Source organism: Eleginops maclovinus, chromosome 8 (genome assembly GCF_036324505.1).
Source record: "Eleginops maclovinus isolate JMC-PN-2008 ecotype Puerto Natales chromosome 8, JC_Emac_rtc_rv5, whole genome shotgun sequence".
In the NCBI taxonomy this organism is placed as follows: Eukaryota; Metazoa; Chordata; class Actinopteri; order Perciformes; family Eleginopidae; genus Eleginops; species Eleginops maclovinus.
In genome coordinates, this window is record NC_086356.1 from 11762695 (window position 1) to 11789458 (window position 26764).

Below are 26764 nucleotides of genomic sequence, written 5' to 3' on the forward strand. Positions count from 1 at the left end.
CAGGAAGACGTTTTTTGTTCCACCAGTTTATCCTCAAAAGAACAAAAAATATAAGACTGGGTCAATTGTGTAAAGAAGAAAACAGACCTCAAACTGAGGAAACATGTCTCACAGAGAGAGCCAGAGAGAACCTGAAGTACTGCCCAGGATACAACTCCATTTGAAATCCAGGTGTGGTGACATGTTTGTTTTTAGACGTTAGTAATTATATAGAATGACCACTAGATGTCAGAATAACTCTTTGAAAAGATGCCCATGCTAAATTTGTGCACACGTAAGAAGAGTAAATGGATCTAATACAATCTAAGAAACTATCTGCTTTTCTAGATGATCACAACACAGCAAGCTACCAAACACTACACACTGGAAGAAGTTAAACTGCAGTAAAGCTATCAGAGGGATACTTGCAATTATATGACAACTAAAACTGTCTTTAACCTACACCTTTGTCCCCCTTTTCACTTGTCAGAACTGAAATAAAGAGGTTCAATTACAAAATAATGGTCACATGCAAAATAAAATATAAACACCATTCTGCAAGTGTTTAAATCACTTGGCAATTGTTAATGAAGAACTACAAGTAAGCCACTGCAAAATTATGTTAAACTACTAGTTTATTTACTAATTGAATTGCATTCATTTAACACATTCTATACATGTTGTTGTATTTTAATTATTCTATTTACTGGCCATCACAGAGTATAGCCTGGTGAAATAGTTAATATGGCAAGATGTGAAAAAGGTGAATAGAAGTATAATTTGTTGACATTGTACAAGTCACACACAGATACAAATGTATTAGAATGTGTTGCTTATTATATCAATGTTGTGTAAGACTTTGTAAAATGATATACAAGAATATGAAGTACAAAAAAGGGTTTGCTAAAATCTGAAAATGGTGCTACATGTAGCAAAAGCAACTGTTTTAATTAAGCAAAAACAACAATGCCAAAAGTAACCACATCTAACAACATTTGAACTAAATTGCTTCGGAAGACATCTGACACCTTTGCTGTTGTTGCCTGGGCAACATAACCCTGGCCAGAGGCGACGTGTCCCTCATGAGTAATTATACTGCAACCAGTCCACAAAGACGTTTTAATTAACAACGGCAGTGCAAGATCAATGGCTAGGAAATTCACTCCATTTATCTCTTCACTATGTTTGATGATAGCCAAGTGTTAGCCAACACCAAATAACTCCACATAGCAAAGAGATGTCATAGTTTATAAGTTAATTAAAAGGCGAAATTAATGGCCACTCCAAAATTACACATGGTCATATTTAATTGCTCCTTGTGAAGGGTGTCACTGTTATTCAGATGGAACTTAGAGTGTGCAAACATAAATAAGCAGACAAACAGACAAAATATTTTAGTAATCCCAGTTGGAAATTAAATGTTACAGCAATTTGATACCAGCCTTTACACAAGACAAAAGAGTCTTGAAGAAAGTAAATAAAAAATGTAAACACTGTTAATCACATTACCTTGGCTACGTTTTTTCTTCTGACTATTTTCTCAGCCAATACTTGACAGTTCCAAATCTTTCATCAAATGCATTTCTTTACATAGATGTATACAATTGTATTGAGTTTAAGGTAGTAAGAGTGAATTATATTGGGTAGCCACAGCCAACCTGAGCTACAGGGCTTTATTGTAGGAGCTGGGTGAAGACAGCTCCTTTTACTGTGTCTGTGTTGCCTCAAGAAGTGCATGTAATTGGACTCTTGGGCCACCCCTTGAGCCTGTTTACATACTGTTGCACATGAGGTTACCACCCACCCTTTCAACTGTCTGCCAGTGTCTTACATACGCACACCAGGAGTAAGCTGCAAAGACATATATAAATAAATAAATAAATGTATGTACTGATTCAATTCTTTCCCTCACACAAACCAGGGTCATGTCCATTAATGTTCTTTCTGGGGATTTGGGGCATTTTCAGTAACCTGACTTGCAGTTTGTGTCTAAAAATGCTATATCACACTTGTTTTTGCCTATCTATTTAATTATTGTTAGATAAACATGTTGAGTATCTCTATACCGGAATAGCTAATGGACGTACAACCCCAGTCATTTCCCAAAATAGTCTACAGCTTTTTTAATTTCTATGAAAGTGAATTTCTTCTCATATCCAGCCAGCCAGGAACTCTGTTGCGTTATTCAAGCAACTTAAATGTTATCGCTCTTTTTATCCATTGCATTGGACAATATATTCACGTTCTAAAAAATCAAAAAGATTTAACAACTTCCTATGCACATTATAATTATCAACGTAAAATGTTGTTTTCATTTTTACATACATTTTTTAACCTTTTACAATACAGCATTGCATGTGTGGAGGAGAATCCTCTGAAGTTGGGCAGGGTGTCTTGTTAAACTTTAAAAAGAGTCAAGAGAGTTCCAATAGAGTAACGTTTACTGAAAATTCAACAAAGTACAGCAAACACGAGTCAGGAGTCGACTGTTTTCACAATATTCAAGTTCATATTTATAGACATTTCTTATCAGATGTTTTGCTTTCACGTATGACTGTCTCAATGTGTGTGTGTGTGTGTGTGTGTGTGTGTGTGTGTGTGTAGTCTACCTCTCTTTCAACCCAGTAACAGTCCAATTAGTGCAGTATCAGATGATGTCAGGCACCAGGACACTCTCTTTTTTGATCGTAACTGTCTCCAATACATAGGAAGTTGTTTTGACCTAGGTCAATTTTAATAATGTCCCGAACATGCTATCCTTTTACTGTCTCCATCTCTCATAATCTCTATTCCTTTGTTTTAACCATTATTTCTCAATGTCTTGATTAATGTTATTATATAATATGTCCCATACACATAAAAAATATCCCACACATGCTATGTAATCACATGATTTATTATTTTGTGATATCAACATAATTTTTTCTTTAAGCAATTTTGAGTTACATCAAATACTTTTGGTTCCAATTTGCATAGTTAAACATGTCAAATATAATTGACATATATAGGGTTTTTCTTCTAATACAAGTAAAAAAAAAAATGCTTGAAAACATTCCCATCCGTGTTCTGTTTTTCTCTGAACTGGTGGTAAGGAGCCTGTGTTTGTGTTTGAGAAACAAATGGTTGAAAGTTTACACACCCTTTTCGTGTCTTGGGGCAACTTATTTAATATTGTTGATGTTAAAAGAGTCCAAGTGAAATTTCTCATGTAGACACATTTAGACAAGTTTCACTTCGTCTTTCAAACAAACACATTTGGGTTCAGGCAATGTATGTAGTGTTTTCGCCACTGCCTGAAGTTTGAGGGTTGTTTAATTTCACTGTCATTAAAATGGTTAACAGGAAATAAGTCATTTAAAAATATTAACCCTAATTGGTCCCAATTACCCCACCTTGAGTAATGTCAAGGGCTTTTCCTGCTCTCTTTCCCATTTCCTTTGGGTTTAGGGTTTCCCTTATTTTTCTTGGTTTTTGTGTGTATATGTTATCCGTTTTGTGTTTGTGCATATGTACGCTTATGAAATTCTGTATGCATGGGTAATCTACTACATACATCCGTGTGCCTCTGTATGTACGTCAATGGGCTGATGTGATTGTTACCTAAACATTTGCAGATTTGTGTGTTTATACTCTTGTGTCAGGGGCTGATGCTTTATTTTTCAATTCATCAAATAAGCTTCATTAATCTACATAGGGTGTATGTTACTTAATACTCTGACAACCTATAATACATGTTCAGTGTATTTCACTGCAACATTGTGGTGTTTGTTGAGTGAAATCACATTTTTGCACATACATTTCTCTTGCTTTGTGGTTTGCACTGACAGATGAGAAGCCATGTATCAAAGCTGCAGCATAATACAGTAATTCCAATGTTAATACAGTTGTTTGTCACTGGCACAAGGACACCTTAAACTTATTTGGAAAACTCACAAGTGTCCTCTCCTCTTGTGAAGAAAATTGACACAAAAGCACATCTGCCATATCAGCACAGATGGCAGATCTGCTCCACTGTAACATGTGGCCTGATGTATCCTCCAAATGAAACACTCGACACCAAAGTAGTTTCCTCCTGTTTCTACTCCTCCCCTGCTTCTGTCGCTGCCTCTTCTTTCCGCACGGTGTGTTGTTTTCCCACTGAAAAAAAAAAATCCCCTTGTACTTCAGTGAGAACATCAAACAGTGGTAATTGAAGAAAGAAGCCAGTGACACCCCCCACCTCATTCATCCTTTGTCTATGAAAGCTGATGACAGTAAGGAATTAGTTGTTGTTTTTTCTTCTTTTCCCTTGGCAGCAAGTAATAGTAAATCCAGATGTGGATGCTTTATGCAACTGAGGGACTGATTTTTTTTTTAAATAAATAGTTGATTTAAAATATTTTTATGGAAATACAGATAACAAAAAATTAGGGAAACAAGGATTGTTTTTACAATTTGGGGATAACAGCAAGAAGCTGTTTTCCTCCATTCGCTAAGGTAAATACTTATTGTTGTTAACTTGGTTTACCATCTTACCCATACCCTCCCCTCTTCTGATTCCTAACCCTCCAGAGGCGACAGACCAGGGGGTTAGCGGCGGTGGGCGGCGTGAGCTGAAGTCAGTTCCCTTCATCAGCTACCTGTCTGCACTGCAGAAGAGCCAGCTGTTGTCTGATGACATGGTGAGTGGCGTGGAGATCCGCTGTGAGGAGAAGGGCAGCTGTCCAGCTGGCTGCCACCTGTGCCATCACCAGGCCATGGTGGGAGGAGTGTCAGGGAGAGGCCGCAACAGTAACAGCAGGAGTGGAGAGCAGCCTTCCCCCATCCCTGTGCTGCTGGAAGTCAGCCGCGTGGTGCCCCTCTATAGCCTGGTCCAAGACAATGTCACCAAAGAGGTGAGAAACCTTGTGTGTGTTTGTGTGTGTGTGTGTGTGTGTGTGTGTGTGTGTGTGTGTGTGTGTGTGTGTGTGTGTGTGTGTGTGTGTGTGTGTGTGTGTGTGTGTGTGTGTGTGTGTGTGTGTGTGTGTGTGTGTGTGTGTGTGTGTGTGTGTGTGTGTGTGTGTGTGTGTGTGTGTGTGTGTTCTGCGTGTGTGTGTTTCTGCGTGTGCATGTTTGTTTGAGAGGGATGATTGAGAAAGTGAAAGTAAAACTACAGTGACAAATAGAATCAAGTCAAGACATGTGAGTCATCATAACCCATTTAACTCCTAGAGTTGGAAGCATAAAGCAAGAATAATAAAAAAAAACTAAAATTCACATCCAGGAGTGAAGTTAATGTAACATCCATAATATTTCTGAAAGAGATGAGGACAATCTACACAATGTCATTAAAGCCTGAACCTCTTTTAAATTCTTAACTTTTATAATACAGCGATAAAGGCTGAAATATTATTATTAAACAAGGACAACTTAATTGGGCTTGTGATTATACTATGACATCTGGAAGTTGGCATATTTGTTTAATTGTGCGTTATATTTCACTTAAATAAAAAAATTGTGTGCCATGTAGTCATGTTCTAATCCTTTTACACTATACATATCCATTGTCCTCTGAAGTGTTTCACCTGATGCAATTGTATCAATTCACCTCTAGGTGGCATTAGTTGGTTAAATTTGACCACTGGAAATGAGCACTGTAATACAGAGGGCATAAAAAGATGACATCATGGTTTTCTCCTCTTGTGGGGAAGTCGATGTGTAAGAAATATATGTGTGTCTAAACAAGCATACACAGCTGAATGTAATATCAGCCTAATGGCCACATGTTGTGATTATGATTCATCCTGTTTATTAAGAAGTATTTGGATCTTCATGCAGTGAAAGTTAATCATATCAGATGTATTTTCCATAAGGTAATGTAGGAGGGGGCTCTGGCTTCACTTGACAGTTAGTTTACCACATTTAGCTCTGTTTGGGCTTCATCTTGACATTCTCTAGTTACATGTCATCCGGTACATTTCTTCTTTGTGCGTGTGTAAACCAAAGCAGAGCTGTTTGCAGGTGACTCACACACCCAACACACACACACATACACACGCCATAGAGAGCAGACGGGTTCATGCTCCCCCCAATCAAGCATCTAATTATCTTCCGTTCTGAAATTACAGCAAGCAACAACAATACCAGAAGCAAAAAGGCAAACACACACATATACATTCATGCACTCACAAACACAGACATACACACTACAAAGCCACCTGTACGTGCCGCCCATGACAAGCACTAGATCCCCAAAGAAAAGAAGGCACAATCAATATCAGACGATCCCTAGTGGGCCTCATCGATAGATAAACGTGAGGAAAAGCAAAATGTCTCTTTTCCCTCTCTTCCAAACAGCTCACTTTTCATCCTTCTCTCTCCCCCTACCCTACCCATGGTCTTTTGGGGATCTGGAGACTGAGATGTATGAGGTGGAGGAGAAGGGGTAGACTGCAGTGGATAGTTCTGGCAAGCCTCTTCTGAGGTAGCTTGAGGCAGGATTATTAGCTTCTTATTGATGTCATCGACCTCTTGGGAGGGAGGGGAGTCCATCACTCTGCTCCTCTTTTTCCTCTCCTTCTCTTCTTCTCTTGGCTGCAACTGCTGCTGCTAGTCTGAAAGGCACATACGTATATTGCATTAAAACCAAGTGACACAACAAACTGCCCTTCCAAACACACACACATATACACACACGCCACTGCTCATTCTCCCTCTCTCTCTGTCTTTGTGTGTCTGTCTTTCTCCCACACTTTTTCTTGCGACTTTCTACTTGGCTGGGTCTATCTGGGAAGACAGCTGCCATGTTGCAAAAGCTTTCTCAGAGAGGAAGTTTTTTCTTTTTTTCTACCTTAAATCCCCTGAAGCCATCAAAATAGCAGCTTAGTTGTCCAGCTTATTATAAGATATACTGAGGTCATACCTTCGACGTGTTTACTTATTTGTATGCATGTGTCTATGTGTACATAATACCAGGTTTACCGTACATTACCTGTCACTCTTTCTTTGACTCCTTTGACTCCCTCCGTATTTCTCAATACCTGCATCTTTCAGTGGCCTCTCCCTGGCGGCCGGACTGTTTGACAGGACATGTCATGTCCGTTCCACATCAATCTCCTCATTATGAAGCCAGAGAGGGATTTCTTTTACAATGGGAAATGACCACTTCATTGAAAATACCACAACCTGGACTGCAAAGAAACAGAATCACACAGAAGTAATAGCTGGATCCTATTGGCTTTCACTAAGGGGAGAATGGGGGAGAAGTATTTATTTGTACATGTACTGACATTACAAATTACTATTTAAGGATGTGCAGAAAATAATACCTGGGACACATACCTTTCTAATATTGGATGACAGGACCAGAGTGTTCTCTAAAAAGGGTTGGTATCACTTATCTCTAATTTTATAGTGTAGATGTGCTTCTATAGTATATTTCCTTCCAACCTTATACAATGACTTTGACTAAAAATGAGTGTGTGGAGCCGACTAAAAAGTCAGATTGATATTGAAAAAATACTCTCCGCCATAAACAATTTCCACTTATCCAAACGTCTAACTGTCCAACAGTTGCAATAGGGATTATTTATTCTGTTAGATGAATGCTTGTGGACTTTGTAGAGAAGTGTACACACTTTTTTTCTGGAAAATATATTAAAGTGAAATGTTTTGTTCGTTAGCCCTCACAATAACATTCCATTCATCTCCATGTTTTATTTGTCCAAAAACCTTAGCAAATAAAACATCAAAATATATATGCATGTATAAATAGTAAGGGCATGTGGATTTCTTTTTACTGTAGATCGTTTTTCTGGTAAAAGCATATTGATTTTTCTTTTAAATGAAAATATTGGAGGTCTGCTCCATCTTTGTCTCGATGCATTTCTCAGGTTGCCCTGTCCAAGGACTTGACCTGCTTTAAACCTGGTCTTGACTTGAATTTGACTGGAACTGGTATTGGAATTGGCTTAGACTCGTCTTATAGGTGGTCTTGCTTACAGGCCTGGTGTGTGCATGCAAATACACACAGATACTCCCCTTGTTTTAGTGCCAGAGAAAAAATACCTCAGTGGATAAATAAATAATCTAACGCCTGTGGAGCTTGCCAGTGGTCCTATGTCCTGTGATGCTGTGACTGAGTTATGGCAAGCCTTTTGAACAAATTGGTTGTGAGTCTAATGGGTCAGAATGCTCTATATCTTGCCAATGGCCGCTGTCATGCTCTCCCCATAACGCACTACTGCAGGGGCGTGTCTAAGGCATTTCATTGGGGGCAGGCGTGGGTTTCAGAAGCACAAGAATACTAAATATTTGCACACACCAAAGAGGTTGCCGCATTACCCACAAGAGCAGGACAGATATATTTACGATGGGGAGGGGTACTTGCTGGACCTTCTTAACCAGTCCAATATGCAGTTATTGATTAAATTAAAATAACATTGAACACACATAAAATAAGTTTCCCTCGTGTCCTTTGAGCCTGCTACTAGAAATATATCATTTTATTAAAAATAAATAAAAAATAACACAGCATGAATGTTGCTGCGAACTCAGGCCGATAGTCTTCAACACAACTCATTCCAGCAAGGCTCATGATCTAACGCACACATAGGAAGAAAAAATGCAAGTTTTGATCCCAGGGACATCTCTTCAGTACCAAGGAGAGCGCATACTCTTAGATCATTAAACAGATTCATATCCACTCTCTCTGGCCAGTAAATACTGCAGTTTATTAGGTTAATCAAACTATAACTTAATACATTATAATACAAGATCCCTGCAATAAATGATATCCTCATGAAAGTTATAATAATCTGTTGTTTGTTGTAAGGGTCTCCTCATTTGTATAGTGATTTTGGCTGCTGTAGTTTGTGGTGCTGTTGAACTGTGTTGCATTGATAGAAATTGGGTGGAGAAAATAAGTGATACAACTACCAGAATAACATAACGTCACAACCTGCCTGAATGTAGGATTCACTGAGCAACTGAGTTTATGTTATTGTCGACATTGAGTCCACAAAGCATGAATTACATCAGCAGTAGATCAGACTTGACTTTTAGGTTACAGACTGCCTACATAACAGTTTAACAACCAAATTGACCACACATCGACACTAGATCAGCTTTTCCAATCACAAAGGACCTAACTAAAACTTCTCACTCTCAATGTATAGGTCAAAGGCAGCATTTATTATTATTCAACTAATCATATAGAGAACATGTCCAGCAGACTAACTTCCCACATCATTGAGAACGTTTCTTCCCCATGTTTTATTTTATAACACATAGTAAAATAGCACTGTCGAGTCACTTGTTGGAAAGCAAGGAAGAGCTAAGACCATCGTTGAACAACACTGGCCCAAGTAGAACACAATGTTTGCCATTTGAGGGTCCTCCAGTGACATGGCAATCCCCTATCAACCTCTGGGTGAACCAACCCTCTTCCATTTTCCTGGAAGTATTACTTCTGATAAGGTTCCTAGAAGCATCCTATTGGTTCCTTTGTTAACACCATTAGCCCTGAGTAATTGGAAAGGCTAGATAAATTGCACACACACACACACACACACCCACACACACACAAATACACACTTAAGTTACCATTGATGTTGTCCTGTGTGTGCTGACTAAGACTCTTTACCAGTACTGGTGATCATCTTATAAATCAATAGTGTGGGCCAGCTGGACAGTGTTTTCATGTATTAGCCTCTGAAGATGGACAGTAATACAGTCAGCTTAGACTAGACAAACAGATTAATACATTAAGAGGTCACGATGGCCTTCCTTGTCCTCTTGTAAGTCACGACAGGCTTCTACGAAAGTGAAAGGTCCAAATAGTGTTTTGGTGCCAGTAAGTCTGCTGGGTTTAGATGATGTCAAAGCTTGGAATTTGTGGCTGGATTTGTTGCTGATGCTCAGTGGCCTTGATGATCTGATGTTGTCCTCAGTAAGCAGGGGGTGATTACATTTCAGCTCTATTTGTTCAATATCGATAAGGTCAATAGAAATGGATTGTGGTATATTTGTGAAATTTTAGAACCCTGTGGTATTATTACCATAGCAGTGTTGCCAATTCCTGAAAGCATATCTGTCAGGGGTGCATAAAGATCTGTCTTTCAGTCAATACTCAGATAAGACCTTTTTGATCAAAACAGATATGGTATAATAGATATGGATAGATATGGTTGTTTACCCCTAGTTGGCCGTAACAATGTATATGGATATATAGTATTTCTGGGAAATGCATGATATGTGGTTAATCAATACAGTATAGGGTATCCTCCTCTTTTCAGTTATGACCTATCTCTGCATTAAACACAGAAGTACTCTCTCCTCGGCCTCTCAATGTGTCATCTCACTAAAGGATTTTCTCACTGACACAAGCATTTTGGATCACTTCCCTCGCAACAGTCGGACATATTGCTTTCTTCATGGCCACACATCCGACATAGTACATGTATTTACATGTATCACTTTTCTTTTAGCTTTGCTCTAAATCTTCATATCTGCTTTACCTCCTGTGCCCCCCACCCATCCCCCTACTTTATTCTCTAAACCACAATTAGATTCCCTGTTTACCCAGTGGAGACTGGCTTGCATTACTCTTCAAACATAAACATGGCAGTAATCGCTTTGTCTATTTTTCACATGTGCAGCCATGCAATCAAGCGAGCAGACCCACATGGGGTTTTTCTAGGAATCTGGTGCTGGTAAATGCATGGCAGTCCTGTGGTCTTTCTCTCTTTTGCCCCCAGCAGCGGTCATTTCTAATTTTGCATATTTGTCTAGTCAGTGTGCGTGCCTTGGACTTGAATCCATTTTTTTTTTTTGTAGTTGCTTTTGTCTGTGGCTTGCTTCCCATTGACATGAGGTGGCAAAAACCCCTGCTGCTGTTGTTTTCTGGCAGCAGTTAGTCACATGGGTTCAGGCAAGGAGGTAGAAATGTAATAACCTTTTCCCCCTTTTCGGTTTTCTAAGGGGTTATTATATGGCCAGGGATTATAGTGTTTGCCTACCCACTATAATAACTGCTCATTCAGCACGCTCAGTTAGAGGGGCTTGTGTTGGAGGATAAATACTGGGGAAGCCTTCACTGCTGAAGGATCCTGATCCTGTCCCACAGTACGGTGGGGAGTGTGTTTCCTTTTTTCACACCTTTGTTTCCTTGTTCATTTTGTTTATGATGTCCTTTTCCTTTACCCCACTCTCTTTTTCTCTGCTGCTCATTTTGGTTACTTTCCCATCTCTAGGTTATTTTGCCTTGAGTGAAACAAGGGGTATTGGAAGAAGTCAGTTCCCATGAAAGACTGTTGAGCCTCCTTAACAGCTAACAATGCAGTGTTGTGGAAATGCTAACATCAGCTTCTGAGTGCATGCCCTGACTCTTTTTTTGGCCAAAGTGTCTGCCTCTCTGGTCAGGACTATGCCCAAAGTAATCTCAAATGTCACTTTCACTAATCAACACACTGCAGATGTGTGTGTGTGTGTGTGTGTGTGTGTGTGTGTGTGTGTGTGTGTGTGTGTGTGTGTGTGTGTGTGTGTGTGTGTGTGTGTGTGTGTGTGTGTGTGTGTGTGTGTGTGTGTGTGTGTGTGTGTGTGTGTGTGTGTGCGTGCGTGCGTGCGTGCGTGCGTGCGTGCGTGCGTGCGTGCGTGCGTGCGGGCGGGCGGGCGGGCGTGCGCGCGCGTCCCCACACGCTGCTTGTTCACAGTCATCTTAAAGATTTGTGTGTGTTCTCAACAACTCCTTTGCTTTCGGATAAGTGAACGTCATGGTGTATGAACAAAGCAGTGTCTTCTCTCTGGTGGTACCGGGTGATAATGTTTCCGCATGATTCCAGTGTCTTATTTTTGTGACCATGATCAAGCACATCTCCAAAGTTGTATGCATCTGGCAGCACTGCCAACCAGTTAGAGCGCATAAATAACTGAGTGCTCCATTGATCCATAGTGTGACAGGGGGAGCCACAGTTCTTGCAAACTCCCTTGAACTCACTCTCTATCATGACTGTGGCTTAAGGGAAAGCCCTGACATTATACTTTATTACTTTGACGGTTATATTGGCATTTTCCTTCCTTTTAGAGGATGACTGAGCTTCTGCCTTTGATTTTTCTTTCGCCCGTTAATGAAGCAGCACTAGAATGTTAGGAGATGATGTCATCTTCTAGCATCCCCCTCCCCCTCTCCCCTGTCCCCTTCGCAGACAGACCCACATCGACACCGACTGATCCGCACACAAACATACGCATAGAATGGAGTAGGTGGGGAGTGTCACAGCTTTCACACCTCCATTATAAAAGTCACAGTGCATCTATGATATCACAGTCGAAGCTTGACAATGTTAGTGAGATGTTCCTGCCTTCCGGTAATTGGGAACGTTGAGTTTGAAAAGGTCACTCCGAGTGTGGGTGTGTGGGTGTGTACCTGTGCTATTATCTTTGTGCGACCTGTTTTAGTTCTATAAGTCAGAGAGAGGACATTTCTTCACAGCTAAAAAATGTTGGAAAGCCCACAAATCAAACGGTAAGTCTGAGGTTTGATATGTTGTTGTAGATGGTTAGAAATGGTAATGAATATTATCAATGGAGAATCATTATATGGACGGATTTGTAAATGTGTGTGTGTGTGTGTGTGTGTGTGTGTGTGTGTGTGTGTGTGTGTGTGTGTGTGTGTGTGTGTGTGTGTGTGTGTGTGTGTGTGTGTGTGTGTGTGTGTGTGTGTGTGTGTGTGTGTGTGTGTGTGTGTGTGCGTGCGTGCGTGCGTGCGTGCGTGCGTGCGTGCGTGCGTGCGTGCGTGCGTGCGTGATGGGATATGGGTGCACCGGTGAAGGGGGTGGTCTTGGTGGAAGATGGGGGTGGGGTAAGCAAAGATGGACAGGGAGCGCAGAATAATTGCATTTCTCTCACCTATTACCCTTTACAGGCCTTCAAGAGTGCCACAATGAGCTCATACTGGTGTGCTGGAAAGGGCGATGTCATTGATAACTGGTGTCGCTGTGACCTGAGTGCCTTCAGCAAAGATGGCCTGCCTAACTGCAGTCCCCTCAGGCAGCCAATGTAAGTGTGAGATGACACCGTGACACCTCGGAATTCATGCACAAGTATTTCATGGATGCATGCCTCACAACACTGCAGGCCGCACACAGACGTGCACATCTGTCTCCACTGAATCCTGGCGCACTTGAGAAAGTTGTAGAAACAAGCACAGTCCCTGAAAATATAATAGCTGTCAGTCTGACTTTACACCCCTCTGAAAAGAACATTCTCTCATTCAAGGTGTCCTCATAATACTATTGGGTCATCCAGCCCATTGCTGTCTTGAGAACTGAGGGCATTCATTCAGATCTTAAGAGAAGAATATTTAAAGAATTAAAAAATATGGCTATAAGAATATTAAATGCCAGGGTTAATAAGAGGCAACATTCATTGACACCACTCGAAAAAAACAATAAAAGCTTAACTAGCAACAACAAACAAACTTTGATTCAATGTGACAAAATATTGCAAAACGTATACATTTGGTTAAACTTGGTCTCCCTATGCCAACCTATACATGCATAGGGTTGCATAATGCTTGCTAAGTCAAGGGTAGCCAATAAAAAATAAAAAAGTTCACTGTTATTGTTGGTTAAGAATGACATGTAATCTCAAGGTTACGTTTACACAAATAAATTACAAGGTACAAACATTTTCAATTGTATTGGTCAATAGGATCCATCCCTTGGATACTGACTGAATATCATTAATATATTGTATTCAAAATATTACAGATTTTTGTGATGATGTTTTATGATTCATATTTATGATGGACTTGTGTGCGACAGCAATAAATGTTGCACCTCAGCTTTAAGCCAACATGGACAAGAACAAAAAAACATTTAAAAATAAAAAATTCACTGAATTTAACTGACTTTAAATCCTGATAAACTCCAGAAGAGTTACTAAATTGAACTTGTGATTGGATTGTCTTTTTTTACTCTTCAGCAACACTTTACCAAATAGTGGACTCTTTTACAGTGGTTTTGGTATTTGCTGGTTTGAGGATTGTGGTGGGGAAATTGGAGATGATGGGGATAGTAACACAACCAGATATTTGGTCAGGTTTTCCTTGGGCCCATGCATACTGGCACAAAAGGCCAGTCAAGAGAAGCTGCAGCAGACAAATCTCCAACCCTGGCCAGTGGCGAAGTGTAAGGCCAGTAAAAGCCTGCAGAACTCTTTATGATTGTCTGTGAGGATAAATCCATGAGCATCCTTTTTATGAAAGACGGATAACCTACCGCTGGAGGGCAGGCAAAATGGAAATATTGTTCTTTTATCTCTTTTGAAGGATTCGAGGGAAGAAACACAGGGAACACTTCTGGAGAACAGGTGGCATTGGAATGCTGTTTTGTTTAAAGCTTCTATTTGCTATCCTGTTCTCCAAAGAGATACAGTAGTGTAAAGGTGTGACATTCTGCACTTTAACATAACAATTATCACATGGGATTCATCCATTCTAGGGTTTAGAGCCGTACCTTAGGCGTTGCACACACAGTTTTATTAAACATTCCAAATGAATGTGTTTGTGGTTACCTGTTGATATCATTGTTAATATTCATCTTATTAACATTTGTTGAACCTTGTCCTTAGTTTGCGCCTAGCCCCTAACCTGGAGCCCTCAAGCACAATGGTGGCCGTGGAGTGGATGGACGTGGAGCCTCTGATTGGCTGCAAGGTTTCTGACTACATCATCCAGCATAAACGAGTGGAGGATCCCTCAGAGGCAGAGGTCTACACAGGTAAAAACACTCAAATCTAAGACTTAATTGATGTACTTTTTGTAACTGTATACTCTACTGCTAAATACTATGTTATGAAGAAACCCTGTCTTTTAATTGTTTTATTGTTGTTTATTTTTTCAAGGTTTTTGAAACAGTTTTCCTCCATGCCATAACCATGCACACTCACTCATACATTCGTAAACATTTTTAAGTCTGAAATAGGGAACGTTTCATGAGATTCCACAGCATATTTTAACTGCAAATGGGAAAAGAAATGGGTTAATGATCCCCGTACAGGCAAGAGTTGTTTCTGTGCATTGTATTTCATTGATCCAATATCATAAAAGTATAATAGTTTTCTTATATCTTGCCCTTGTCTCGTGCTTGTGGTAAAACAATATGACTACTGGGTGATCTAAACCCACCACCCCCTGTTTCCAATACATACACAATCACCAGGTGCCCAAAACTACCTTCAAAATAAAAGCATAAAACAAGTACTTTGATTAACTTAAATTACACTAAAATAAAGTGTAGATTTACAATAAACAAAACAACAAGAAAATGAATGTATAACTATTAAATAAGACAATTTAATACATAGCTCCAACAACAGTGTTCAATGAGAGTATTTGCTGAGCATAAGGTTCGATTAGAGTGAATGACGGTAAAGTTTTGTGCTGGATACAGAAAAGAAGGAAGGGCTCAGACTGAAGATGGTAGAAAATGACGTACGTCAATTTATCAAGTGCCATAAATGGTGCTGACCGTAGGACTGGGCTGGCCATGGTTGTGATGAGGGGCTGGGGTGAGTCAGAGGAAGGGTGATAGGAAGGAATTTAATAATATTGCAGAAATGAGGTGGTCTGGAAGAAGCTGGCTTTAGTCATTGGGAAGTATGGACAGTCCATCCATCACCCCCGGGAGGAGTGCTGATGAAGCGTGGGCACCAGCGAGCGAGGAGAGGGTCCAGACAGCTAGACACAGGCAGAGGTGAGGTAGGAAGGGGCAGATGGTGTTGGTGACTCACTCTGTGCAAGTCACCACTATAAACCAGGTCGTATCAGAGAGTATAATGTAGATTTGCCAGTGATTGTCTTGGTCTTTTTTTTCTCCCCTACGGTCTGTCACTGTTTATCTCTAACTAGTCATGTTTGTGTTGTTTATTCTAAACTTTTTCAAAGTCTTTGGACACAGTTGATATGGAACTTTGGTGAAGGGAAACAAGTGAACTTACTTGAGTACATTGCTATGTGTATGTTCAGTATATGACCTTCTTAGAGAGGAGTACGTTATGTTAAGTGGCAGGAAACTCTGGCAGACTATGGTTCTCCTTCAGTGGAAACATAATGTATTATAAACTGTACAGGCATATGTGTCTGGATAGTTCCCACTTCCAATGCAAATACTCAGCTACTCAAAACCCTCATTGTTCTCCAAAACGGGGGGGATCAAGGTTGCTGATACAAACTTGGAAGGTATTTCAGGGATCGATTTATGAAATAATAGGGGCCTCTTAAAATGATGAGATCTTGTTCTCTGGACTCAGCAAGAAAAGCCATACTGCCATTTTCTCACACTTGCTTTGACTTATTTTGAAATTATTGGATTTGTACTCCCCGTAGCCACTACTGGTTTCTTATTCCAGCGCCAGTTTTGTTCAGCTTCGCTTTGCTCCTTGTTCACCTTTTGTGGTTTCAAAATAACAAACTTGTGTTGTTTTGATGTTTCTTTTCTGTTCTTGACAACAACAGATATACAAATACACATTCCCTTACTGAAGTTACGCGTGAAACCACTCCTCTTCTGTTGGCTACTGAGCAACTCTAATATAGCAGTTTGGGGATAAATACTTTGCTCGAGGGCACCTTGGTTGTTTTCGGGTTTCTCCTTCATTTTCCCTGATCATATTTTCCAAGACTGTGTAATGATTTGAACCGGTAAGCAGTCAAGCCTTCTTGTCCAACATGGGTGGGTACACTCTGAAGGATTATTCGGATGATTTCAAGTAAACTGTATTTGACAATTTAGGCAATCATAGGGAAAAATCCTGATCCAAAGCTTAAGGGCTGATACAGTATTCGGAATAAAGAGCAGTGTGAGGTGTCCAGAATTTAAGGAGAGAAAATTATGGAAAACCTGACATTTTGCCGTTGATGGTCCTCCTCACTGTTTCACAAAGTGATCAAATTCCATCATTTGAACAAACTGGTCTGTGTTCTCCCAGTTGGATAACAGACAAGGGTTTGAGCAGTATCAGCAGTACTCACAGCTAACCACAGTATTATTGTTTTGTATACAGTACATACAAACAAAATAGTACACCGAACAATTACATGGACAAAGTCAGTGAAATCAGGTGGCAGAAGAGGCAACGATTATCATGGTGTATGTGAGGAATGGGACCATTGAAAAATCAAAAATCTTCAGTAGTTAGGGCAGCAGCTGTATCCAGGGGATCCACATAAGTTAAGGCATCCACATCCAGTGCTAAGTTGAAACACTGCTTTAGGCTGGTGTCTGAGAGAGAGGAAAGATAAACAGGCAGCCACACACAGACATTCAGCCATGCTGAGCATGAGTCACACACTCGGAGAACACACTTTCAGCCATGTGCACACTCATACAGATGGCAGACAGAGAGCCAGTGTGAAGATGCAGACACTTGGATCCAGCTCTCAATGGGTTCCCAAGCCATGTTACTATGTCAGTGCTGTCTAGACATGGATATAAGATGATACTACATGCCTTCTAATATATCTATATATATTCAGTTTGTTGTTTGGGTCAGTCATTAGAAAATAAGCATAAATCAGTCTTGATTTTCTGGCTTGAAGGTTTTATTTCAAAACATTCATCTCATCAAGAGAACATTGTGTGCTACATCTGATTTGGTTGTTGCTATGTATTGCTATCCAGTCCATTGTGGGAGTGTTTACATATGTAATCAAAAATGGTAGTTTAGTGGCACGAAAATGCCCAGGATTAGCCATATAAATATATACTGTATAAGCTATTAGTAAATGTTAATGGTTGTGTATGTAAAAAAATACATTATTCAATTAACATAGACATTAAAAACTCCCCGTCAACATAAACAGTTTGAGAATCATTTGCAAATGTCATTACCTCTGTGGGGTTTTTTTAAACGTCCAAATCCCCAATCATCACTCTAGTTATCACGACAGACGAGGAAGGTTCGGTGAGATTTTACACACGGTTGATGACGGTTTTATCCATGTTAAAAAGCTGATTCCAGTGATGTAATATGCAACTTGGCTCAGGTTTTTTCCCCAGCTTCCTGCATGAATGGATGCAATCATGCGGTCCTTGAAAATCTTGAAAGTGAATGGTATCTTCTTCTAAGCTAATATCCATAAACGTTGCTAATGTGACTCCCTCTTGCTTTATGGAAATTATAGAGATGATCATATGCCTCATCTTATAAAACATCATAGGGCTGCAAACTTTCTGGCAATCGGTATCATTGCTGAGTTGAAAAGTCAAGTCAAAGTTTTAGTGTATTGTATACAGGTGCCTTCTTTAGATAAAAAGCCTCAATACTTTGGGTGGTGTAAGGGTCCTCTTTGTTAGCTCACAGACTGCTTGTAATACTGCCAAGTGTACTTTGGCTTTGGTTTGACTGTTACCACACATCCATCATCAGTTATTTATTCAGAATCTTATTGTCTACAGTCCTCACATTGACTAAAGACATTCTTGATTGTAAAAAGAATAAAAAAGAAAACATTATATCCACCTACAGTAGGACGGTTTGCACTTCTTACTGTGTATTAACCTTAATTTAAGGAAAAAAGGTCCTACAATCAAAAGTAGGAAACAAAATACGTAGAGAAAATGAAAAAGAGCTTAATTTGTTATAGGATCTCGTGCTCACTTTTCACCAGCATGCCTTTCCTGAAAACATACCAACATCCTTCACATGACCTCTGAAACCAGGCCCCACCAGCTTACATTTTTCACTCTTTTCATCCTTTTTGACATCTCTCGCTATTCCCCCTCTCCTAAATTATATGTTTCTTTCTTTCTGTCTTCTTTCAGTGAGGCTTTAAAAGGATCAGTTTGTTATGTAGGATCACCCCGTTCCTTTCACATCTGTATCAACTATCATGTCCCTGTCTACAATCCCCTCATATCCCCCCACTTATCAGTGCTGTTTAGGGAAAAAGTCCTCTTTTCTTAAAGATTCTCTCTGGTCCTTCTCAAATATTCTCTCTGAAGTCAATAGAAGCTGAAGCTTTGATGTAAAGAAAACCTGTCAAGACCTTGGTTCATATATCTTAGTCTTTATATGGACTGAATAATCTACTTTATAGACCCATACATGCATGATTGTACAATTTGAGAGAGATAGTATTTGTACAATATATATATATATATATGTGCTCTCAGGGCCATATAGTAACACCCACAGTGTGTACACAGTATTGACAGACTTCAGCGTATCGTTACCTTATGTAAGTCCTTGTGTCCTTATGTAAGTATTCGGACATAAACCAGGGTGGATCTTAGGGCTTATATTAACCATAAATCATAAGAGATGTTATGCTAGCTGGCACTTTAAGGAAAAATTAAAACATATGTCATTTACAGAAACATCTCCTTTCTGTCCTTGAATGCCAGGGCTTCGTTCACCAGGAATGTGAGCAGAAATATACCTTGTCAACCTTCTGAGAACCGATTGAACTCTATCACTGATGCAAACCTCGGCTCAACATGACAAATGTTGAAATTCATTCTGATCTGCTGTGTACTTTAATCCAGAGAAAGTTTGGAAATATATAGATTTATTAAATGAATTCAAAGCAGGTGTACTTTTTTTTTTTTTACCATTGATGTCCTGCATACAAACATTAATGAAATACAAGTGTGAATTACTTGTAGCATAATTAATACCAAAATATGTATTTATAGCTAATAACTCAAAATGATGTATCATCAACACGTGATTTGATCCAAAGGTTGAGTGAGAGTGAGAGGTGAGAGTTATGGGACTCAACTACGACTATCATAAACACTTTTATATAGATTTATATAGAGGAACGTCATTTATTATCCCGGGAGCAACACCCATCAAAAGGAGAATTTATAGCCATAATTAATCTTGTCTCGTAATTTGACGGCTGCTACAGAGTTCTTGCCCAGTCTTCAGAGAGAGGATTTTTTATATGCACACATGTCCCAGGATCAAGTTCTTTAAAATGAAATGTTTATGAAGTAATAACTACAAAACTAAACTACTAAGAATATGATATAATGAATAAAGGATAATTAATAGGATGGGGGTCTTAAACTTGAACAAATTGTACCTCGGTTATCTTTTTTCCATTTTGAAGTATCCAGTCTTCACTGCATGAGACCCAACAATATACATATTTGTTGTGTTATTATTCTTAGTAATTACTGATATATAATATACTGTTTGGTTTGTAGAAAGAGACAGGCATTTTACTGCTGTCTTGTCAGTCAATCATAACCAGCTATATATATGTTAAATGTTTGGCTTCCCATGTCCATGAAGAAACTCTATACATCAGAGGAAATAGGCTGAAACTATGCCATCACACAGAGAAAGCATCATCAAGGGGACTCTTAACCTTAGCCCATAAAACTCAGGGATGCTGCTTTCCACTGCTTCTGGTCTCTGAGGAGACTCAAGCATTGTTCCGCACACACTGTTCATTGTCAATTTACTAGGCCCACAGGGAGTTAGGCACACACAAGATTTAAGACATACACGCTCAGCAATCACGAACATACCAACAAACATGCACTTAAAAAGATGGCACCCAGGGCAGGTCCTTGGAGAGGCTGTGATCACCTCGGTTCAGAACAATCGACCAATCCTTGCAGCAAAGTTGAAGGTGGGGACACTGTGACATCAACCGCTCTACTTAATAGATAAAAGGGACCTTTAAAGAGAAAGGGGAGAGCAATAAAGCCATATAGTTTGGGGAAGTAAGTGACGAGGGATCCCTGCACAGGAATGTGCATTCACCATAAAAAGTCAGACAACATTTCTACACAGAAATCTACTGAACTGAGTTGACTTACAAATATCATATTGTATTGTACTTAAATGTAAGGAAAAGTGTCCTGCTTGTGAGATACAAACACAAACCAAATTTCCTTTGATAGGGGGTTCCCAAGAACTCGGTTGCCATAGCAGATAAACACCTGCTGTTAGCTCACGGAGGCTGTGTGCTCAACATAGCTTGTCAGCATGCGCACAGGAAGCAATTGATGCAGGGAGTCGAGAACAGCCGCCGCGTCAGTGGAGCATAGAAGCAGTCTGAATGCAGCTAGTGCCAGATGTACAGATGGAGCAGACAGAGAGGGATCACCTGTTCCTACAAGGCCAGTAAGGCAAGAGGAGCTGTGACTCACTGAGATGAAGTGTAGGTGGAAATGAGGTCATCCCAGATCGCAATTAATTGTCTCAATAGGGTGTATTCGAGGGCTGACAAAAAGCAGATGCAAAAGGAGAGATTTACAGTAATAGCCATACAGAGTCTCCAAACATGATAACTCATCCTGACTGGCAGTCAAATTTGTATATTAATTTTGGTGACCTGCTTTGCAGAAGAGATGATTAAGCCTATAGGCCCTGTTAGAGGGCATTTACAGTGTGAAACTGAAATAAATTTAAAGGAAACAATACAGTCCGTTCTTTATGTTTTGAGACATGGAGTTAAAGTCAAATGAAACCTTGTTGGAGGTTTGTTGGCCTGCAGATATGATTCGACTAAGGACCAACACTAAAGAAAAGCATCATATCATGGAAACTGTGTCTCTTAAAAATGTTTACTTGTGTATTGCAAAATGTACAGTCAGTCATATCTATTATAAATATCTCAAATAGAAGGTTTATGGTTGTTAATGACTCCATTGTTGTAACTAGTAATAAGTATAAAAAAAATGTAATATTATGTTCATTAGCTACAGTGGTTTCTGTTAATTTAGTGCCATGTATTGCTACTACATTCATTCTTTTTGACTTTTTAACTTTTATTTTGGTCTGTAAGATAGGCCATTTTCAGGGGTTATCATTCCGACTGTTAGGGTCTCTGTAGCTTGTTTAGTTAATTATACAATCTTCTCATTCAGTGTTGAATATGAGTGATCAACTTCTCTGGGCTTCACACAGGCCTCAACTTCTCTGGGCTTCACACAGGCCTCTAGATGGCACACCAAGGCAAAGACAGCATTCAAAGAGACCCAGAAGCCAGTTGATGTATTAGTGTGGGGCTCAGCATTCCTCTACAGCAGTAGGTCAAACCAGCTGTGATATGTAAGAAGATACTGAGGATCACAGATGATATTAAGAAATCTGAGAAGAGCATTAAATGGACAAATGTTGAAAAACTCTAGTTTTAATATCTGCATCAGCAAATGATGAAGTGACAAAGCGAAAAAAGAAGAAAAAAAAAACGTTTGTAACTTCAAGTTCTTTAAATGATAATTTAATAGCAGTTAGTCCATGTCATTTTAACTTGTGCTTTGAATTTGCGATCAGATTACCAAAACAACCCTCTAAGGATATTTTGATTTGGCATTTGTAACCGGGCCAATAATAAGAACCTCACCTGGTCTCACTTAAACATACCAAAGACAGGTAATCAACCTTTTCCATTGAAACTTCTACTTTGTGAACACTCTATACAGTGGCCACAACTGCAAATTGCTTACAAAAGGAAGAAAGAGTGTATTTTGACTGTATGGGAATAATTAGTGGCTTACCTACATTATAATGTCAGACATCCTTAAGCCCTTTTTCCTGTCTATCTACTGGGAGTTCCCATGGGGAAAAAATGGAAGGCGCCAAAAATTTGATAAAATTTATCTAATTTAAAGGTTAACCGAAAGTACCCCTTATTTGCTGAATTTCGAATGCCTGTGGTTTCCATTATCACATTTTTACAATCCCTCTATTCTCTCGTCGGCTGCCAATTTGCGTGGCTTGTCCTTAAAACGTATTATGCTGAGGTGACACTTTTTTGTGAATGCGCTCATCAGCGAGGCACTGTGCTTCCCACAACTCTCGCACAAATGCAAACACTTAGCAGTAATTAAAAACCTGTTAGTCTCTTTGTTCGGTCACTGCTCTATGATACCTGATGTGTGATATGGAGAACAATCAAGGACAGGGCAGAGAAGGAGAAGAAAAGTAGATTGTTGGAAATGTTGTTGGACGCTACAAAAAAGGAGACAAAAATGGGCGGAAAAGATGACGGAAAACAATAATCAAAATATAGAGGAGTGCTACTGAGACGCAGAAAACAGCAGAGGGTTACACAGCAATGATGTCACCTCATGCTGGCACTGTCGGACTGAGAAACAAATGATCCATTTGATCTTTGCCCTGATATTAGTTCCAATTTCCTCCTTCCAGCTCACAGTTTATTGGGATATATGACATGTGGATCTTCCTCTGTTTAATTCTTCTTCTGTAACATACCTCTCCACTCCTCATGTCCCCCTTCTTTTCTGAGATCAGCGGTATCCCCTACCCCTGTTCATGTAACAGCTCCATTATTGGTTGAGACCAAGAATGCCCCCCAATGCGTCAATAAGCCCTCATTCAAAGAGATTGAATTATATGGAGATAAACAGTGTCCTTGAGCATGGGTGCAGATAACAGATTGGAGTGACACAGCTGACTCTCTTTGTTTTGTTAATTAAAGATGACCTCATCGCTAAAAATGGACGCTGTGCACCTCCTCGTCACGAGGCTCGCCATCAGCAGATTGCAGATTGCAGGCAGGGGGCCAAGGGCTTTCTGCATTCCTTTTTCCCTTTTTGCTTCCTTTTCCATTTTGCATCCTCACATACCCATTGTAACTTTCTCTCTCTTTGCCATAGGTCTAGACTTGACTGGTATAATGTTTTTGTCTCTCCATCTCTCAGTAACCTTAACACTCCTTCTGTATCCCTTATATACTGTACTGTAGATGTAGACATTGTGTTCATGGAACCTCTCACTCCCATGGATGGATTTGTCCTGGAATTGTTATTAAGACAAGATGAGAATGCTGCCCCTTCCCTTTCCATTCATCACTGTGTGTTGTGGAGTATTATTTTTCCCATCATTCAGAAGGATAATTATGTTATCTATGTGTGTTATGACATGAACTCACAACTCATGGTGGTCTGGACTTGATCTGGACCTGATGAATCCAGTTTAGTTAAAAATCAATAGATAGAAATAAATATGTATTTATTATTCAATGGGTCTTTGCAATAATAAACAGGAGAGAACCAATAGACATCCCTGGATTTGTTTTAAAGCTAAAATGATGACACATTTTGCTGCTGGTAAAAACACACAAGAATCAGAACCTTATTTGTAGCCACCCAACAATCTTTAGTAATCTTAATGTTATGTACTGTCCTATCTTTTTATTATTTCTTACACCACAAGGCTCTGCATCCTTACTTGGCAAAGAAGAAATTGTGACTAAAGGCAGCTTACAGACGAGCAACAATTGCTAGCCCCACAGAAATCACAAAGTTTGCTGAAGTCATCCGACCATCAGCCGCCGTTATTCTTGTGGTAGAGCAGGTGGACGATGTCAGTGCACATCACCTAGTCAATACAGTGCAGCATCACAGCCAACGGCCTGTCATCACACATATGTCTATTCTTAGTGCTAAGAACAGACCTAGGAGGAGACAGAGCCACAGTAAAAGGAGCCGAGGGCAGTAAAAACAGACCACACACGGGTCACATCAAAATGCTTGACATGGACCCGAGGGACCATTAGTTGATGACAAACCACCACACCTGAACACATTTTATTGTTATGCTGAAAAAAGCTGGGCCAGCATGTTGACAAACAGCAGGTCATTGGAGGTTTCCAAAAACGACTTTGCATTGACCACTGAATATCAATAGCGGAAGTCATATAAGACTGTTGAACGTGAACAAATTAAGTATTGCTTGCACAATACAACGTTCTGTTTCATTTGTTTACATTACATGTCACTTGTTGTGTGACATTTTTATCCAAAGCGACTTGTCTTGCCAGGGGAAACAACAACATGCTGACTGCAGTGGGACTGGAACTAGTTCTCCCCTGATCTGAAGAGCAGCGCACCATACCACTGCGCCACAGCCTCCCGTTATAGGCAGATTCACCTTTTCAATCACGAGAGACATTTAAAGAGAACAAAAACATTTACATGGTGCTGAATAAGTTAGAACTGTCGGTCCCTGGCGATAAGACCCCTTCATCCATATTTAAGGGGAGATTACAACATGGTTAGTATAGGAATTCCCTTTAAATTGCATCTGCAACATTTACTGTTTTCATTCAATCCATGTCTTAATTTAGTTTCAAATATCACATCCTAACTTCGTCTAGCATCATCAAACGTGTCTTGATATGTTATTATGCAGATGATTTACAGCTGTACCTTTCAGTCAAGCTAATCAAGCAATTGTTCTAAGCAATGGTTAGGATAGCATAAAACGCAAGAAACATATGTTCAATATAGTACAGAAGTCAACAGAAAAACATTTTGACTCAAGACCAAATATTGTATTACAGTCGATGTTTATTAGGAGACGATAACTGTGGAATTCCTTAGCATGAAAGAACATTTTGAAGCTTTAACACCTACTTCACCTATTATCCATTTCAATCTATTTTGAAAAAGCTGAATGTTCTCCTAGGAGGATCATTAAAGTTACATTTTCTGCTTGTTATTATTATTATTATTATTTTAGCCTTATCGCTCAAACATAATCAGTAATGAATGACGTATCTTTCTGCCAGCACAGTGCCTCAGCAGGGCTGTCCAAAGGGATGTCCCCATACCTGATTAGAAAAACTTGGACGATGATGCACAACACAACCTGCTTGGAGAAATCTATTTCCCACAGTGCTTTGATTCCATCTCTAAATATCTACCTTGGATGATGCTAGTTAATCCCCACAACTCATTAGCAACCCCTTCCCACACGTTATTTTACCTTGAATGTTCTGCCAGAGGTAGCATTGTGTCACACTTTGTTCATGAGACAGTTTGTGTGTACCTATGTTATGTCTACTGTCTGTGTGAGAGAGAGAAAGGAAGAGGGAGGATGACGTTGTTGAGGCTCAGTGTGGGGAGTGAAGGGTTGAGTGCTGACAGTTTAACAGAAGAGGCCCCTTGCAGGTTTAGCAGCCTACAGGAAATATAAAGCTTGTGATTTGTTTGTTAATTTGAAGCTTGTGTTCTGTTTGTTTTAAAAAGAGTCCACTGTACAATTGCTTGGATTGATAATTGTCGACATAGACAGAGACACACAGTAAAACAGGGGCGGAGAAAGGAGGTAGTTTGAGGACAAACAGAAATGTAATTTGAGAAAGAGAATGAGAGGATTAACTGAAAAAAAGAAAACCAGCACAAACTGTATTCTGTGGATATGTGTTCATGCAGTTCTCCAGCTTCTAATGCTAATCTATTATAACTGTAATGTCAATTTATTATATTATTTTTTAATGACAATCCTCTTGTTATTCAAATCCAGGAATTTGTTTTTGACACTTACTCTATATCCCCAGGTTTGTGCTGCAGCCTGGGGAAATTTTCTCAGTTGTTGTTTGTACAGTATTGCCTACACGGACAATACATAAGAAAGTACTTAGGCATTTAGCAAATAATTTAGTATGTTGTACTTTAAAGATATTATATCTATTCATACTGTACAGATACCCTTGTTTGTGAAGCCGCACACTTATAAAATCACTTTTTACTACTAAGTAAGGATTTCAGATCAAATTTGAAGCTAGTATGATGATTAATAAATGAAATAAAACTCCTAATGATTTACTAGATTAAAAGATACATACATGTAACAATAACATTACTGCATTAATTCACTGTAGAGAAATGTTTTATATTTCATTCACACATCTATAAAACCAAGCAAGTGAACAAATAGTACCTTACAAGAGTGTTTTTTCCTTAGCCACTTTCCCTCAAATTTCCTCTTGGAGCAGAAAAAAAAACGTAATTGTGAACCCACTGAACTTGAGGATTTATATGCACACACACAC

The 26764-nt window shown here is 39.5% G+C and overlaps 1 protein-coding gene across 1 annotated transcript in view; it reads left to right on the plus strand.

Annotated features, from left to right (window-relative positions):
- The window catches only part of LOC134868515 (astrotactin-2-like), a 233974-nt gene that overhangs the window by 187142 nt on the left and 20068 nt on the right, over positions 1-26764 (plus strand). The window contains exons 17-19 of the mRNA XM_063889717.1: positions 4531-4853; positions 12860-12993; positions 14569-14717. Of these exons, the coding sequence (XP_063745787.1) occupies positions 4531-4853; positions 12860-12993; positions 14569-14717 (606 nt within the window). The remainder of the gene's footprint in view (positions 1-4530; positions 4854-12859; positions 12994-14568; positions 14718-26764) is intronic.